General features: G+C 36.4%; 1 protein-coding gene across 2 annotated transcripts in view; it reads left to right on the top strand.

Moving 5' to 3' along the window:
- USP9X (ubiquitin specific peptidase 9 X-linked) overlaps positions 1-14,383 on the top strand; it is a 106,337-nt gene extending 91,954 nt beyond the window's left edge. For both annotated transcript variants that reach the window (XM_056328524.1, XM_056328523.1), the window contains exons 38-45: positions 819-948; positions 4,144-4,329; positions 5,997-6,217; positions 7,298-7,386; positions 9,984-10,140; positions 10,592-10,804; positions 11,247-11,342; positions 12,784-14,383. In XM_056328524.1, coding sequence (XP_056184499.1) covers positions 819-948; positions 4,144-4,329; positions 5,997-6,217; positions 7,298-7,386; positions 9,984-10,140; positions 10,592-10,804; positions 11,247-11,342; positions 12,784-12,918 — 1,227 coding nt within the window. In that variant the 3' untranslated portion in view covers positions 12,919-14,383. The remainder of the gene's footprint in view (positions 1-818; positions 949-4,143; positions 4,330-5,996; positions 6,218-7,297; positions 7,387-9,983; positions 10,141-10,591; positions 10,805-11,246; positions 11,343-12,783) is intronic.
- Positions 14,384-16,352: the final 1,969 nt, after the last annotated feature.

Here is a 16,352-nt window from a genome sequence, read left to right as displayed (position 1 = left end):
GTGGCTTATTATAAAGTAACTGTGTAGGGGAATGGGACCCTTGGTTTTCCATTTGGAATTTAAAAAATAGACAAAAAGCCATACAAAAAGCATGAAAGCATGCAAGAGTTACCCGTGGTTTCTTCCCCTATATCCTGCAACATTGATGTTGTCAAAAATGTAACTTTTGCACAGAAGTACACAATGAATTGCCTAGTTTTATACACCTAGAACTGACAAACAAAAAAGGCAAAATCTTAATGTCATATTTATCATAACAAATGTGGGTTTGGACTGTATTAAAATTTAAAAGATCAACTTTTTTGAACCTTTGCTTTGTCGTGTTTTTTATGTCTGCAGTAAGATACTTTTAGTTTGTATGGTTTCACTTCTCAGAATCTTTTCACTACTGTATCCAATCAAAGAACTTGTATTTAGTTAGTTACATATGTTTTGACAGTGTATTTTTCATGAGGTGTTTGAGATACACCTGTAGAGGTGATTTGGTTGTCTGTCTTAGTCTATGAAGCTCACAGCAGAACTGCATGTGCTTTTCTGAGCATTTAAGCCTAGCCGCTGTTGGAGAAAAAATAGAGTTAAAAACTTCTAGATTTGCATAATTTCTTGTACTTGCGTGGTATTTAGTGATGGGAGGCTTACTCCCTGTATGTCTGTCTGTGTCTTTCTGTGAGATACAGAAGACTAACCAGCTGCTGGTATTTTGAAGCTTGTATGAATCCTATACCTTTTAGCTAGTTCTGTTTTCTGCCATAGTAGAAAGTATAAACTAAATAAAGATTTGATAGTTCAACCACTAATATTAGAACTTTTTTTTATAGGCTTATGATAACTTAAGTTTAAGTGATCACTTGCTGAGAGCGGTACTAAATCTTCTAAGAAGGGAAGTATCTGAACATGGACGCCATTTGCAGCAGTATTTCAATCTGTTTGTGATGTATGCTAATCTAGGTAAGAAAATTACACTTTTACTGGTGACACTAATGAACTGGGTTTTAACAGCTGTCCAGTTACACAGGTAACCGTAGGAGAATCCCGGTTTTTAGCCTTAGACAGATTATTATCATTAAATATATAAATGCTCTATAGAGCATCTGTATTCCTTCAGTTCGGAGTCTGAGGCTTTAGTCTTCCATCCTGGGAAGATCAACACAAGGAGCTTGAAGCAGGAAGACTGTGTCCTTCTGGGAGGCTGTGGGGGTGGAAAAATGGCAAGAGAGATGATGCTTTGTTCAGGGCTCATTTGCAGGGAGGTCATGAGACCAAAGAAGCATGTGGGGTTGTTAACTGGTTTGAGCCTGAAAAAGTTGATGAAGATAAAAGTTCAAAAATGAGAGAGGTGCATGATTTTCCTTTATGGAAATGTTGATATAGTTGTGCTTTGTCTGTATACTCTGACTATGCGCTTTCAGTATTAATTTCTCTTTAGTTCACTTTTGAAGTTCATAGCTATGAATGCAAAACACTGGTTCTGTATCTGTCTTCCCTTGAAAGACTCTGCGAGGCTGAGGAAATAGCTCAGTCTGTATGTATTCTGAGACATCACTGCTTGCCAGAGTGCTTTCACCATAGACATCATATGAGGTAAAAAGAATGCAAGAATTTGGAAATTAGACTATAAATTTAATCAGATGTTGTAGTTCCTCCAAGATAAACAGGCAAAAAAGCCAGTGTTTTTGCAGTATAGGAAGGCTTAAGTAAAGTTATCCCAGGTTTGAGACGGCGATTCTTGTCATAAAGATCGGTCCCCTAAATTTTCTGATGAAAGATTAAATTAGAGATTGTGATCACAAATGAACGTTTATTTTTAGCATCCTACTAGTCTTGCATTCAACATCTATGTGTATTTGCAGGTGTTATGCTTAAGACACATTATACGTATGCTATAATGTAAGATTGAGGTGGTGGTGGACATGAAATACTGGCTGTGGCACTTCCAGCATCACCACTTTCTCTTCAGCATCTTATTTGTATTCAGCATTTTGAAAATAGAAATAAGTATAGATTTATAAAAATCTATATAATCTATATAAAAACTTGTATTAAATTCTGGATTATGTATCTCTCCATAGAAGGTCACTAGCCTGTATACTAAGAATAGAATAAAACAGTGCTAATAGTATCTGAAGCAAGTATTCCAAACAAAAATCATTTTTGCAATTAATGGGAACAGGACTGATCTCAGGTTCAAATGAACAGCTGTAATCATGCTTTCTCTTAATATTACCAGCATGTTGAAAATCAATTGATGATTGATTGAATAAACTGTTTCTCAGGTAGGTTAATCCATTGCTGCTTTATATATTTGCCCTGGGGAAGAGCAATTAAGAGTAATAAAATGCAAGTCAAGTGAATAAAGGTTTATTTTTACACTCTCAGATTGATGAGGGTAGTCACAGGTCTGTATCTAGTTTGTATCTACATTTTTACAGTTATTAGGGTCATCTTCTTCTGTTGGGGGACCATTTCTATTTCACATGTGGTAGCCTACGTGACAAAGCATCTATCTCTACAGCAAGTTCTAAACCAGATACAATATTCTTCCGTAGTGGTAGTCTATTACACTCTCCCTTTTACTGTAATACAAGATATTTTCATCCTTTTATGTAAAGTAGTGTTAAGTTAGGAGATCCAGTTCCCTTGGAATTTTTACAAAATGCCCATAATACCGAGCAGCTCAGTGATAGCTGGTTATCAGCTCATGCAGGCAAGTTATAAATGTGAGCTTCTGTTAAGGTCTTTGTGGCTAAAATGTTAAGCAAACGTATCAGTCCAAATGGAGTTATTTCACTATTTCCACATAGAACACACACACAGAGTTCTGGAAGCTTTCATGTGGGTAGGCAGTTTTAAAGGAATGTAATGTCCTATCTGTAAAACTAATTTAGGCAGTTGTGTTAATTTAATTTCACCTGTAACGTATGTTGCTTTCATGTACTTTGTCTATGAAATCATTATCTGTCAGGCAGGGTTCTGTCATGACCCCCAGAGTGGACTTAATTTCATTATAGAGAGATGCAATTCTCCTGCTCTAACTTACCTCTTCTTCTTTACTACCTTTTTGTAGTCAGTCAGTGCAGTTGAAGCCTCTGACTAGGAAAGCACTCAGAAGTCAGATGGGAAGGCGTAACTAAAGTTTATTTGTGGGTCTGACCATTACCAGTCTACCCTGCAAAGATAAACATGGAAATATTAAGCAGTTGTGCTTGTCGTTGCTGTTACCTGAAGGCTTCTGCATGCATGTAGTCATTCAGCAAAAGCCACAGTACGTCATTCCTGCAGCACCCCAAGTTCTGTGAGAAAGATTAAACTGTCTGATATTTTGAGAAATCATATTGTTCGCATCAAAGCAAGTGAGAAATCAGTTCTACAAAGGATGTAACTACAAAACTATCTGATATAATGAGAAAGATACTATAAAGAGCTCTAATAAGGTGCTGTCTGGATTCCACCTTATCAGGACGATGGTAGGTAAGGTCCAGTTTGTATTTCCAAATCAGAAAAAACTTAGAAATAAATGAAAAATCATGACTTTTAACCAAACTGAGAAGAAGAGTAGAAGATCAAAAGGGGCATACCAAATTTTTACTGGTAAGTACTTGTACAGTATTTGCAAGGTATTCTTGCAGTGAAACTAGCTGTGTGTTTGGATTTTTTGTTTGGGTTTGGAGACTTTCTCATTTTGCTTGTTGGGGGTTTTTTTAATTGATTTTATCACTCTTACTAAGCTTATTTCATAGTATGGCACAGTTGGAAATGTCTTAAATTTGTAATTTGTATATCTAGGATGTAGTGGAAAAAAAACGAAATACACTGTGGGGGTGTTCATCCTGTCCTGGGCATGACAATGAAAAGATTAATTCTTTGTCCAAAAGACTTCTCTGAGGCTTTGCTGTTAACACAGATGTTAGTTACTTAAGTGCTAATGAGCGCTGTTAAGAAATTGTAGTCATTTATAACTCCGCTTCAATGTGATTTTTCAACTGAACATAATTTTCTTCTGCATCGTTACTGATTTGATTATTCTTTTTCCTCAGAAAGTATAAATGATGGTTTTAATAAAACCCAGCAACTGAAAAGTTATCAATCATGTAAACAGTAGTTATTTTTCTTTTTTTTTTCCTTCCTGCCCTGCCACCCATGAAGGTGTAGCAGAGAAGACACAACTTCTGAAACTAAATGTTCCTGCAACCTTCATGCTTGTGGCTCTGGATGAGGGTCCAGGTCCTCCAATTAAATACCAGTATGCTGAACTGGGGAAGCTATACACTGTTGTGTCGCAACTGATCCGTTGTTGCAATGTGTCATCGCGGATGCAGTCTTCTATCAATGGTATCGTGAATTTTAAGTTTTCCTTTGGTTGGTTGAATATACCAGTAAATGTCTCTTGTGCATATTTAGCTTTATGTGTGAAATGGATTAGCTGGAAAAATGTTTCTTTTATGTTTAGCAGCTCCTTTTGTTTAAAAGACGGAAATCTTGGTCATAAGCAAAGTTGGTTTGCTATACTGAAAAGCACCAGGCAGAAATCTGTTCTGTATTTTATGTGTCTTGGCTTATTCCTTAAAACAACTGAGTAGTAAAGTAGTAGTTTGTTGATCACAGAATAGTAATGATTTTGGAAAGTCTAAAGCTCATTGTAAAGAGTTGCATAAAGATCTTTTGATTCAGAGTAGGCAATAAAAGATTACTTTCATGTTACAAGTACAGAAGTAATCTGTACAGGAAACAATAGCAGGCTTTGAAATAGCTAATACTGCTTATCAGTAAAGAGGTCTTGCATTGTTGTGGATAGCTCTTGAAAACGATTTGGTGCTTGTTCACAGTCAGGATGACAAACAGAAGCCAGCACTTTATAAAAGAACCAGTTAGAAATCGGTGAACCACAGAGTAAATAATTAATATCTCCAGTAGTTCAATACAGTGCAGTTATTTTTGAGAAATAGTGTCAGAATATTGGGCTACATGGACTTCGTAGCCTGTATATGTACACGTTCTGTTAAGCGTATTTTAGCACACCTAATCGGGAATCTGTAGAGAAGCTATTTAATGGCAGACTCACTACAGCTTGATGATATAGCCAGGCTATAAAGTCAATAGGCTAAATGTGCTATAGTAAGATTAATGAACTGAAAATTTTACTGTGCTGTAATAAGCTTCAGAACCATTTGGCCATTTTGATTTTGTTTTGTTTCCAGCGCATTATTACATGCTTAGACTGAAAATTTTTTCTGCCTATGAAAAATAATTGTATATTCACTGCATTCATAATGTACTAAAAAAAAATTACTGTGTACAAACATTACTCTTGACTACTAATTATGATTACTATTTGCAGAGTAAAGTTGTTTCTTGCTTTAGCATATTAAACTAGGAAGGTTGTCCCTTGGACTTCTGGGCATCTTCAGACAACTCAAAACACTGCTAAATTTAGAAACATCAGGAGAAAATCAACAATCTTTCCATATACAAAATGAAGCTTAATAAATAAGAGACATTAGTTTTTATTCTTTCAAGAGTTACTTCTGTCTGCACTCTAGAGGTTCAGACATGATTGTTCTGACATAGTTATTCCTCTGAACCCTTTCCAGTTGCCTGGTGAAGTAAATAGACCTTGTGTCCCAAAACTTTATATAGATTTGGGCTGTGTTACGCAAGCAGTGAAGCAGACAGATTCAGGAGATGAAGAGGATTTCACTGAATAAACTCTCAGTAATTTCTTTTCTTGCATATGAATGTGTCTCCAGCTGTTCAGCTTTGATTGTCACTGCATCATCTGAGAGGGAGAAGTAGCTCTCTCAGGCAACCAACCGTCAGGCTTCATACAACTTCAGAAAGCTTAGTTATTTCATACCATAGTGTTTTTCAAAGAAAATCAGCTGTTGGGGTTGGGTTTTTCTCCATCTAGTGTTTCTTGATGTTACACCAATTTATGTTTTGTTCTGTCTGCACTGAAAGTACTTCAGTACCTTTTCATCTGTAATAACTGTTTGTTCTAGGTAATCCCCCGCTTGCCAACCCTTATGGTGATCCTAATTTATCTCAGCCTATAATGGCACTTCAGCAGAACGTAGCAGACATTTTGTTTGTGAGAACTAGTTATGTGAAGAAAATTATTGAAGATTGCAGCAACTCTGAAGAGACCATCAAGTTGCTTCGTTTCTGCTGTTGGGAGAATCCTCAGTTTTCTTCCACTGTCCTCAGTGAACTTCTTTGGCAGGTAAAAATAAAAAGTGAGGAGAAAGATGGGAATATAAATGTGTATGATTTAAGATTATATATGTATATGTAGGAATGTTGTATTAAATACTGAACAGGTGTCTGATAGACTTTCCTTAAGATGGCATTCTCTGTCAGTATTTATGTTCACAGGTCTATACATCGTGTTGAGTACTATGAGAAGTCCTTTTATGAGTTTAGGAAAGCAGTCAACCTTTTATGAGTTAGAAACAGTATGTTAAGGATGGAAAATAAGACTGAGGTGGTCTTTATGTATTGCAGGAGCATTCCTAAAGCTTTTCTGTCATTATCCATAAAAGAGCTGCTTGTGTTGCATGGAAGGCTAGAATCATTTCCCAGGATCTCCCCTGTATTTCTTTTGAATATGTTCATAAGGTTCTTTTTTACAAGTCTGCAGAACGTACTTGGCTTCAGGCTCAGGAAAGAATCTTTGGGACTGTCTTGTTTTTCCTTTCTAATTTCTGTAAGGTTAGTCTAATTTCTGTAAGGTTTTTCCAGTCCAAATAATTTTTTTTACTTCCATTATCTCATCTTTATATTCACCCTTTTGGGTATTTTTCCATGTAAACATAACATATTTCTGTGTCCTTTTGTTTGGCGCTTGAAAGAGAATCATAATAAAAATCACTTTAGCCGTGTATTTTACACTTAAGGATAACCTTTGAAAATAAACTTTGAACATATTGCCTAAAAGTAGCAATATCAGTGAAAAATATCATTTTGTAGTTTTGCTTTTCTAAACACATTTTTTAAGGTAGCTTCTTTAGCATCTCATGCTTATGGCTTCAGATGAGTTGTGTTAGAAAATCATGAGGAGACACTTTGCCCTTTACAAAATCTACTATATTTAAAAATAAAACAAAAACCCAAAAAACCCACACACACCCCAGAAACCCTGAGACAATCAGCTTGTTTGTTTTAAAGTATGCATTTTATCTTGAAATATCCTAGAAATTGCGGTAAACTTCGCTTCAGATGAATTGTGTTCTTGCACTGCACCATCTAATCTGCATGCTTCAAGGAATGCTTTCTTACATTCTCTGCTTTTTTACTTTTTAAGGTTGCTTATTCATACACGTATGAGCTTCGACCTTATTTGGATCTGCTTCTGCAGATCCTGTTAATTGAGGACTCTTGGCAAACTCACAGGTTAGTATTTACCTGTCTTTTTATAATTCAAGATTATTGTGCTTTGTACAGCTTGTTTCTGCAGTGGATCTGTTGCTAATCCTTTCAAGAGGTTTGTTTTAAATATATATTAAATCAAAATACAGAAATAAAGCCCTTCCCCCCCCCCCCCCCCCCCTTTTATCTCAATTTTTGTGATAAATTAAAATTTCTTCACCTTGAATTTCCTTTTTATGGAGAAATTTGTTACTTAGTCCTAAACCCCAAAGGTATTTCACATAGGAGAGAATGTGCCATTTAGCTAAACTCATTGATACTTGTTGTGAGATGCATTCATTCTTGGAAACATCTCATTCAAGAGGGTCCAGCAATAGTCTGGTCTTACTAAAAAGCATGTCAGTCATAGTGATGCCAAGACATGCATGAAGTGTAAACTTGGGAGAAAAACATACTTCATACATAAATACTCTCTACATCTTCACATTTGAAGATAATTTTAACTTTAATATATTAAAACATTAAGTTTCAAACCTAATTTTGGTATGTCTAAAGAATAAGGCTTTTGAAGCAGAGATTAAAAAAATGTAATTATTGCAATTACTGTTTGCAAGAATAGTCAATCTTTCAGAAGTTTTGTATAGAAGTAGTAGTAGGTGAGGTAACAGAAAGGTTGTCAGCGTGCTACCTGTCAGTATTTCAAAATCTCAGTTTCATAAGTGAATATAGGTAGTATCAGATTTACTAAAAAATCTGTGACCATGTGTCATACAACATTGAAAATACTTTCAGTAAGAGCACAGTTGCCATGTGCAGCAAAGGTATTGGAGTGAACTCGTGTACTTAACCTGTAGAAGTAGACTGCGCTCTTAGGATTTTATCAGTTGGCTAGCCTTACTTTAGAAGATGACTCTTAAAAGAAGATGGTGGTTTGGCTTAACTGTGCTGCAAAACACGAAGACTGAGTTGGAGGGATTTCTTCATTCTCTTTACAGAAATTACAGCTTAGGTAAGGGACGAGAATACCCTTTATACATAGGCTTTTCGGTTTTGCATATATATGTATATGTAACGCACATGTAATGCAGTTTGTTTGTATTTTCTTCCTGATAAACAAATACTTCCAGAAGATGTCTTTAAGTCCACAGAACACTGGAGGATGGGCATACATTACTAGATGTAAAGTAATAAGTTTTAGGGTGGAAGCGCAGGTGAGACATAATAGAAGTGGTTGTTTGCGATGGTGCTATGTTGGGAAAAATGGGTGTGAAGGAGGCTGAATGTTGTAGTATGGCTTTCACTGTAACTGGAGACGTACATCACTGCATATTCAAGATTGCAGTCTCAGGAATAGCAGTGTTTGTTGGAGTTGTGTTGGGCTTCAACAGAGGGGTATTAAGTAGCAGCTGTCATCCGCTGATTTCTTGCTGCCAGTTCCGGCAGTAGCTTGAAGTACTGGTCTCTGTCCTGTTCTTGTTTGCTGTGATAAACATAAGAGGTTTAGTGATCTTTGTTGTCTCGTTCAAAAAAACCCACTGAAAAAACCAAACCAAACAAAAAAAGAAAACAAACAACAAATAACGTAACTGTCCATAGTAAATGATATTATCTTCTAACTCTTAGAAAACAAACACCTGGTCTTAGGCAGCATGCATCCTTCAGTGCTCCTTGTATTCTTGTACTGTGAGATGGCTGCTGCTGTTCCTTGACATCAGACCTGCTCTCAGAAACGTCTCTTGATTTGACAAGTTCCAATGCCAAGTTTGGGATAATAGTGTACAAGTACTATTAAGTTAAATCAGCTGAAGTAAAAGCTCATCATCACTTTACAGATGGAGTCTAGGTTGCTGGTGGCCTGGAGTCTATTCACTGACCGTTGCCAGGGCTACGAGGAAAGAGGGCAGCTGCTTTTCTTACAGCGAGTGTAGCTCTTCAAGTGTAGGTTCTGGGCTGCCCTCTGACTTTTTTTCAAAGCCAAAAGTATGTCAGTTCTCAATCCTTGCACAGTTTCAGGGTGACAGTTAATTCCTCTACTCCTTGTTCAAGAGCAGAAGGCACAGAAAGTAGGCTTAGTTCCAGGGAGTGCCCAAGTCCCTTAGGCCCATGCACAAATACGTACTATTTGTGCCTCTTCAGAGGAACTGCATCTAAAAGACACTATCTTTGAGAAGCATAACTGTAACGTAAGTAACCCTTCTGCTGAGGATTTAACTGTTATGGTTCTTTAAGGACCTGTTGGGCTGACAGGTCTGTTTTGTAAATGCAGCTGATTTTTAAAAATCAGTAACAAAAATTGATCAGTTGAAGTTGATTGCTGTGATTAGAATAATCATACTTGTATGTTATGTATCTTGTTCAGAGTTTAAATATTACCAATGTTTAAATATTTTAATGTTAATACTTAAATACTTACAATATTTAAATATTATGTTATATATGTGATGTGTAAAGTTAGCTTTGTGATTTTAAAAAACCCTCTTTACTAAAACCAGAAGTCAGAATATGAGCTATCCCTTTTATAATTACATTGTAAGTGAAGCCCTAATTCAAATACTAAAACTTGTAACACAGAGTTTTGGGTTGTGTGTTTTTTGGGGTTTGTTTGTTTGTTTGTTTTTTAGGATTCACAATGCACTTAAGGGAATCCCGGATGACAGGGATGGACTTTTTGACACCATTCAGCGCTCTAAGAATCATTATCAGAAGAGAGCTTACCAGTGTATAAAGTGCATGGTAGCTCTCTTCAGCAACTGTCCTGTAGCCTACCAGATCCTTCAGGTGATAATGTTAATTCTGTTTCTTGTTGCTTTTTTACCCAGTTCTGTGTTGCAAAAACAAAACAAAACCACAACACAAAAAACCAAAACACACAAAAAAACCCACAACACAAAAGACCCCACACCTTTATTCAGTTTTCGTCATCTAGATGAAATTACAGCTTCCACATACAACTCATTTGAACCTTCCTTTATCAGAAGGTCAGTGTATGGGACTGAGAGAGCAATTTGGTTAAACTTGTACTCATGATTCTGTGATACAGCTGCAAATCCACAGACTTAATTTCAAATCTGAAGTTTTATTTCTGCAAAAAAGGATATGTTGTAGAGTCTTTTAAGCATCAGCATGTGTTATTGTTTGTTCACTGATAGCTGATGCATAGGAAGGGAAAAGTATTTCTATTTTGAAGAATAAAGAAAATAATTTTGAATTGTTAATTTTCCATCTGCAGAGCAATGGAGATTTGAAAAGAAAATGGACCTGGGCAGTAGAATGGCTTGGAGACGAGCTTGAGCGTAGACCATACACTGGCAATCCCCAGTACACCTATAATAATTGGTCTCCACCAATACAAAGCAATGAAACATCAAATGGCTACTTCCTAGAGAGATCACACAGTGCTAGAATGACTCTTGCAAAAGCTTGTGAACTCTGCCCAGAGGAGGTACAGTATTAATACGTATGGTAAAAAAATGGAGTAAAGTGCTTCTGTGATTAACCTTAGCAATAGTCTCTGGTCATTATAGAGGTAACACATTTTGTAAGTATTTTATAAATACAGATTTCTATTTTTGTTGGCTTCAGTTACATACTCCTGTGCATTTTTCCACTTTATTACTGTTTCTGTAGACATCTCTCACTGAAAGAATTAGCAGTATAGAATTGAAACTGACCATTTAAAGTAGATTATGAATGGGTCTGCTTTTCCAGTAATACGTTGATAGTGGGAATTTTTATGTAGTACAGTACAAGCTGTGGGTGACATGATGGGGTGGGATTTTTCTCCAAGCATGTCTGAAACAATCACTTGCATGTAGGATTGGTTCTAGATAGAATCATCATAATATGTTTTACCTAAGTAAATTAAATGTTTTTTCAAACTTCAGGAACCAGATGATCCTGATGCCCCAGATGAGCATGAGTCTTCTCCACCTGAAGATGCTCCACTATATCCCCATTCGCCTGGTTCCCAGTACCAACAGGTAAAAGCTTAGAGATGAACCGTTTATTCAGGTTAGCTTTTGGGCTTTTTAGCAGTTATGGTAACTTAAATTATAGGCATTTAGCCAGAAGCATGTTACTATCAAATATCATACTTGGAGGAATAAAGGTAAACCTGCATTTTGCCAGGAACAGTTTCACCATCCGTTTCAGGTGAGAATTTTAATGTTTCCAGATCAGGAATTAATCATCCACAGAAAGAGTAGGGGACAGATGTCATCAGTCTAGTGCATACTGAATTTGATTCTGTCATATTTGTTGACATTGATAATATTTTTTTTGGATTTCTAGTTTTTAAATACAGAATCAAGCCTCGAGGCCTGGATTTTAGTCTGAGTAACTGGAAGGTTTTCAGAAAAACGCAGATAGCTTTGTTACATCTGATTTGTGCTATGAACACTTACCTTTAAAGCTGAAGTATATGTAAAATCTAAATCTGTTTTTATGTTATGTGGCCGCTTTGGAAATATTTTTCAGTGGAAAAGCCATTTCTGAAAGAAATCATAACCAGTTTTTTTGTTGAATTGAGTAAATTAGTAGATCCCCCACTTAGTTGCCATTTTTTGTTCCAATTAATTTTATATATTCCAAATCGGCTAATTTAATTTCCTTTCCTGCCCAAACCCATTTTCCCCTCCATTTTGCTTTCCTTACTTGCCGTTCTCAGCAGAGCAGTTGGTAAGTCATGCAGATTTTCCCACTCCTTTCTGAGCTCCTGAGTTCAGACACATACTGTAACCTCACCGTTATCCGTGTGATGTGTTCACTTTCTTGCAAGAGATGGCATTTCTCACTAACACACACAATCGTCATATTCCTAGTTTCTCCACAGTTGGTTAAGCTCTGCAAAACTACAGCTAAATGAGATGTTTTCATTTGCCAGGTGACTTTTTAAATAGGGGCAGAGCACCTGCAGAAAACTACTGGTCTAGATTTCATTCAGTTCTGTAATATTAAAGTTTTCTCTCTTAAAAATTGAAGTATGCTTCATTAATACAGGTATGCTTTTTACATCATCTTGGGGAAAAAAAATTCACGCTAGTTGAATCTTGACAGTAACGTGCACAGTTTAATGTCCGCAGCACACAGGCAGCCTCTTTTGTCTCCTTTTTTCTTTCTTGCTGCTTTTGCTTTGCATGTAACTGTTTTTCTAAAGCTGAGATTACGATTTCGTCTAATCCTTTTATCCTTACAACTTGAAAGTTTATTTACCTTCTGTTTAAATTAAAAAGGTAAGTGCAAGATTTGATTCGGAGGAATGAAGAAACTGTGATGTGTGTTCATATGGATGTTACTACACGAGAGGTTCACTGTACTTGAGGATGCTTTTTTCGATAGTCTGAATGTAAAGGAGGGGGAAAACAAGTCAGGAAACAGCCCCCAGGTTTAACGTCCCTGTAAAATGTTTATGCTTTATTACAGAATAACCACGTGCATGGACAGCCATATACAGGCCCAGCAGCACATCATATGAACAACCCTCAGCGAACTGGCCAACGAGCACAAGAAAATTATGAAGGCAGTGAAGAAGTTTCCCCGCCTCAGACAAAAGATTAGTGAAATGCACATAATCAATTAACTTGCTCCATCAAGACTGTGCACCCAGGCCTTACAGTCCAACCTTTCTCTGTGTCTGGCTAATATTTAAAACTAGAAAAACTATTCCTAATCAACATGGAGTGGAGAGTCTATTCACTGTCTTATCTGCAGAAAATTGCTGTCAATATATAACCCGCCTGCAGTGGAAAGTGTATAGTGTTTTGTAATAAATGGCCTGATGCTAATGTGTAAATGGCAAAGGTGTATATAGTATATTAATGTTTGACTGTTAATTCTTGAGCAAGAAACATTTTTTTTGTCTTGATGAGACTCACAGATCTACAAAAACAAAAAAATAATTTCTTGATATATCTGCTGCGCTCTGCAACCAGTGTTGCCTGCCTCATGGCAGTCGGATCAACTCCTTTATGAAAAAGCCTGTCCATGTCAACCACAAAAATAGTTTCATGTTAATTCTTTGCCACTGGAGTCGATTTTACTATGAGCAACGTAATGGCTGGTAACCTTTTAATTATTTGGTTGATGTGGAAAATTGGTGATGTAACATTGTTTCTAGATCTTTTTTCATTGCCTTTTTCATTCTGGTATTAGGTTAATCACTTTGAAGCTATAGTTATGCTGTAACATTTAGCATGGCTTCACACCAAGTTAGTGTAGCCAATGAGGGGGAAAAAAAAACCACCAACAACCAAGGTAACAGCAGTTGTCCCAATGTGACAACTGTCTTGCTCAGAACTTTTTCTTCTTACACCTAGACTATAAAATGGGGAGGGAAAATGTGACAAACAAGTGGGTTTCAGTTTCACATATGTTCCTCACTTCTGATGTTTGACAGTTCTGTCTCTGGGTGGGGTAAAGAACACTTAGTTTTCAGTAATAGGAATTAAAAAGATTTAAAACAAATATGCAAAAATTTGCTATGCCAGGATGCCTGGAGCATAATAGACTGTATTTGGTGTGCTTGTTTTGTTTCTTTGGTAGAGCTTATTAGATAAACTTCTAACACTTTCCTTCTACTGCATCCCAGTGAAGTGGAAGTCAACAAAATCACAGAGTACTTGTGAGTGCCACTGCACCAAGTTAACTTGCTGGTTTTCTGCTCGTTCACAGTTCTACTTGAAAGCGAGAATTGTCTTAGCTCTTTATCCATTATACAGGAAATCTTAACATTAGAAGCAGGGTTTAATTATAAAAGAAACTACTGGTTAGTCAAATACAATTCTGAGGTATCTCTATTCCAGAATAAACATTTGTTTAAAGACTTAAAGAAACGCATCAGTAAATACTGTATTTAAATGAAAATTGGTAACTTGAATGTGTGTAATTTTTTTGGAACCTGTTTAAAAACCAAATACCCCTGCAAAACAGATACAGCCCACCCTATACTATTTAAATATTTTGCTGTTTTATTTTATAGAAATTATTTTGCTGAATTCACAAATAGAATTTGATTTAAGAAGAATGTTTTGTCCTGTGGTGTGTGTTGTTTTTTGGTTCTTTTTGTTTTTGTTTTTTGGTGTTTTTTTTTTAACGGACTGCACAGAAAGGTGAATTCTGTGCAGTGGCACTATGCTGAATTCTGGAACAACAGTCACATTGAGATTCTGTGCACAAAAAAATTTGGCCCTTAAGAATAAAATAATCAGGACAATTACACTGTAAAAGTTTCTTAATGTGATTTATCTTGTACTTTTTGTATGTTTTTATATATATATATTTAATGAGCACAAGCTTGATGGTGTTTTTTACAAATGAGTTGATAGAAACAAAGCTGCTTATCAAAGGTCTGTAATTTTGAAATTAACAAAGGAAAATTTGGTCATAAATGCATTCTTACTCATTTCGTGTATTAAGGAAGGGACGCAGAAGATTTTTGAATATGCTGTGTAGTAGTGATCAACTTCTATGCTTCCACATTTTCCCTAGTGCTCAAGTTCAATTCAGACTTTTTCATATTTTTTTAGTAATACCATTTTACCTGGACTTAGTAATTTTGGATAAAGTGTTCCCATTTACGTTTGGGAATGCCTGTTGGCGGTTTTAACTCAAAAGGTCTATCCTGAGTAGTGAAGTTGAAATACTTCTTATTTGGACCAGTAATTGATAAACAAGCTATCTCAGAGGCGATTATTACATATTTTTTACTCTATAGGTAAAATATACGATGTGCTAGTTCAGCCTTGCCAAATGTGTTTGCTTTTCATTGTGCAATGATTGTAGAGACATGTCAAACCTGTGACACTTAGGGCTGTGACCCTTCAGTCATGCACACCCGTATCCCTGAGCTGAGAATGGCTGCAGTGGCGGCGGTTTTTCAGGTGGCAGGTTGAGAATATTGTGCATCTTTGTGACTTTGGAGAAGGGCAGCCTCTATTGTGTGTTGCAGCTGCTGCTTTTAAACGAATAGCTACCATAAAAGGTGCAATGCTTTCTTCACTCTGGGCAAAACATTTTTGAATTGTACTTAAATATGGTACAAGCAAGAAGTTTAATACGCATGTTGCAGTCACAGCATTTTGGCAGTGGTCGTTTTCAGGCGATACACAGTACCTCATTGTTGATGGCACACTTTAAAATAGTAGTTCTCAAAGTGCCTAAAGATTTATTTCCCCCATCACTAATTTCAGTCCTGTTTTCTGTTCAGAAGTTACTAGGGAATCTCTGGTCTTCCGTAAAATGAGCTAATAAATAGTAAAGCAATTACTCGTGTTCCTGAGAACATCAGGATCTAATGTCAAATAGAAACTGGAAATTCACAGGTGATGTTACAGGGTGGTTAATGTGCAGTTTGACCTAGGGGGAAATCCATAACCTTGCTACACAATTTCCCCCATTGTACATTTGGATTGTGGTTTTTTAGTGACTAAAATAAGTTTTTTAACACTTGCTACTGTTAGTGTTAAAAAAATCAGTACAGCCATATATAAAAGGAATTCAGTTACTACTTGTACCGGTAAATGTACTAAGTTGCAGTCACAGAGTTGTCAGAGTTGGTCGCCATTGACAACAATGGGATTGCACAGGGTTCAGTCCGAGCTTGCTTGCCATGCAGCACCTGATTTTGTGGGGATGCACAAGCAGAAAAGGACTCTGCTTGACTGGAATTTTTCACATTATTTTTCTGCTGCTAACTACCAGATGTAAAAATTGAAGTTTCCTATTTTTAAAGCTAGTCTATCTTGCTGAAATTGAGCCAGAAAGAAATTAAATTCCACAATGACATTTCACTTTTTTTTTTCTTTGAGAGTGAAACTTTATTTTAGACATCATGAGAAAATTGTGTTATGGTAATTGCTATTATGCCTTCTCAGCCACTTTGTTGTGCCTAGCTTGTGTGTTGTAGCGTACGTATAATGAAGAACTTACGTATAGGAAGTTTTGGAACTGTTTCCCAAGTTCCAGAAGAGAATGAGATTAGCCATTCTGCCAAA

This window comes from Falco biarmicus, chromosome 2 (genome assembly GCF_023638135.1).
Source record: "Falco biarmicus isolate bFalBia1 chromosome 2, bFalBia1.pri, whole genome shotgun sequence".
NCBI lineage: Eukaryota > Metazoa > Chordata > Aves > Falconiformes > Falconidae > Falco > Falco biarmicus.
This window is presented reverse-complemented; position numbering and strand designations above follow the sequence as displayed.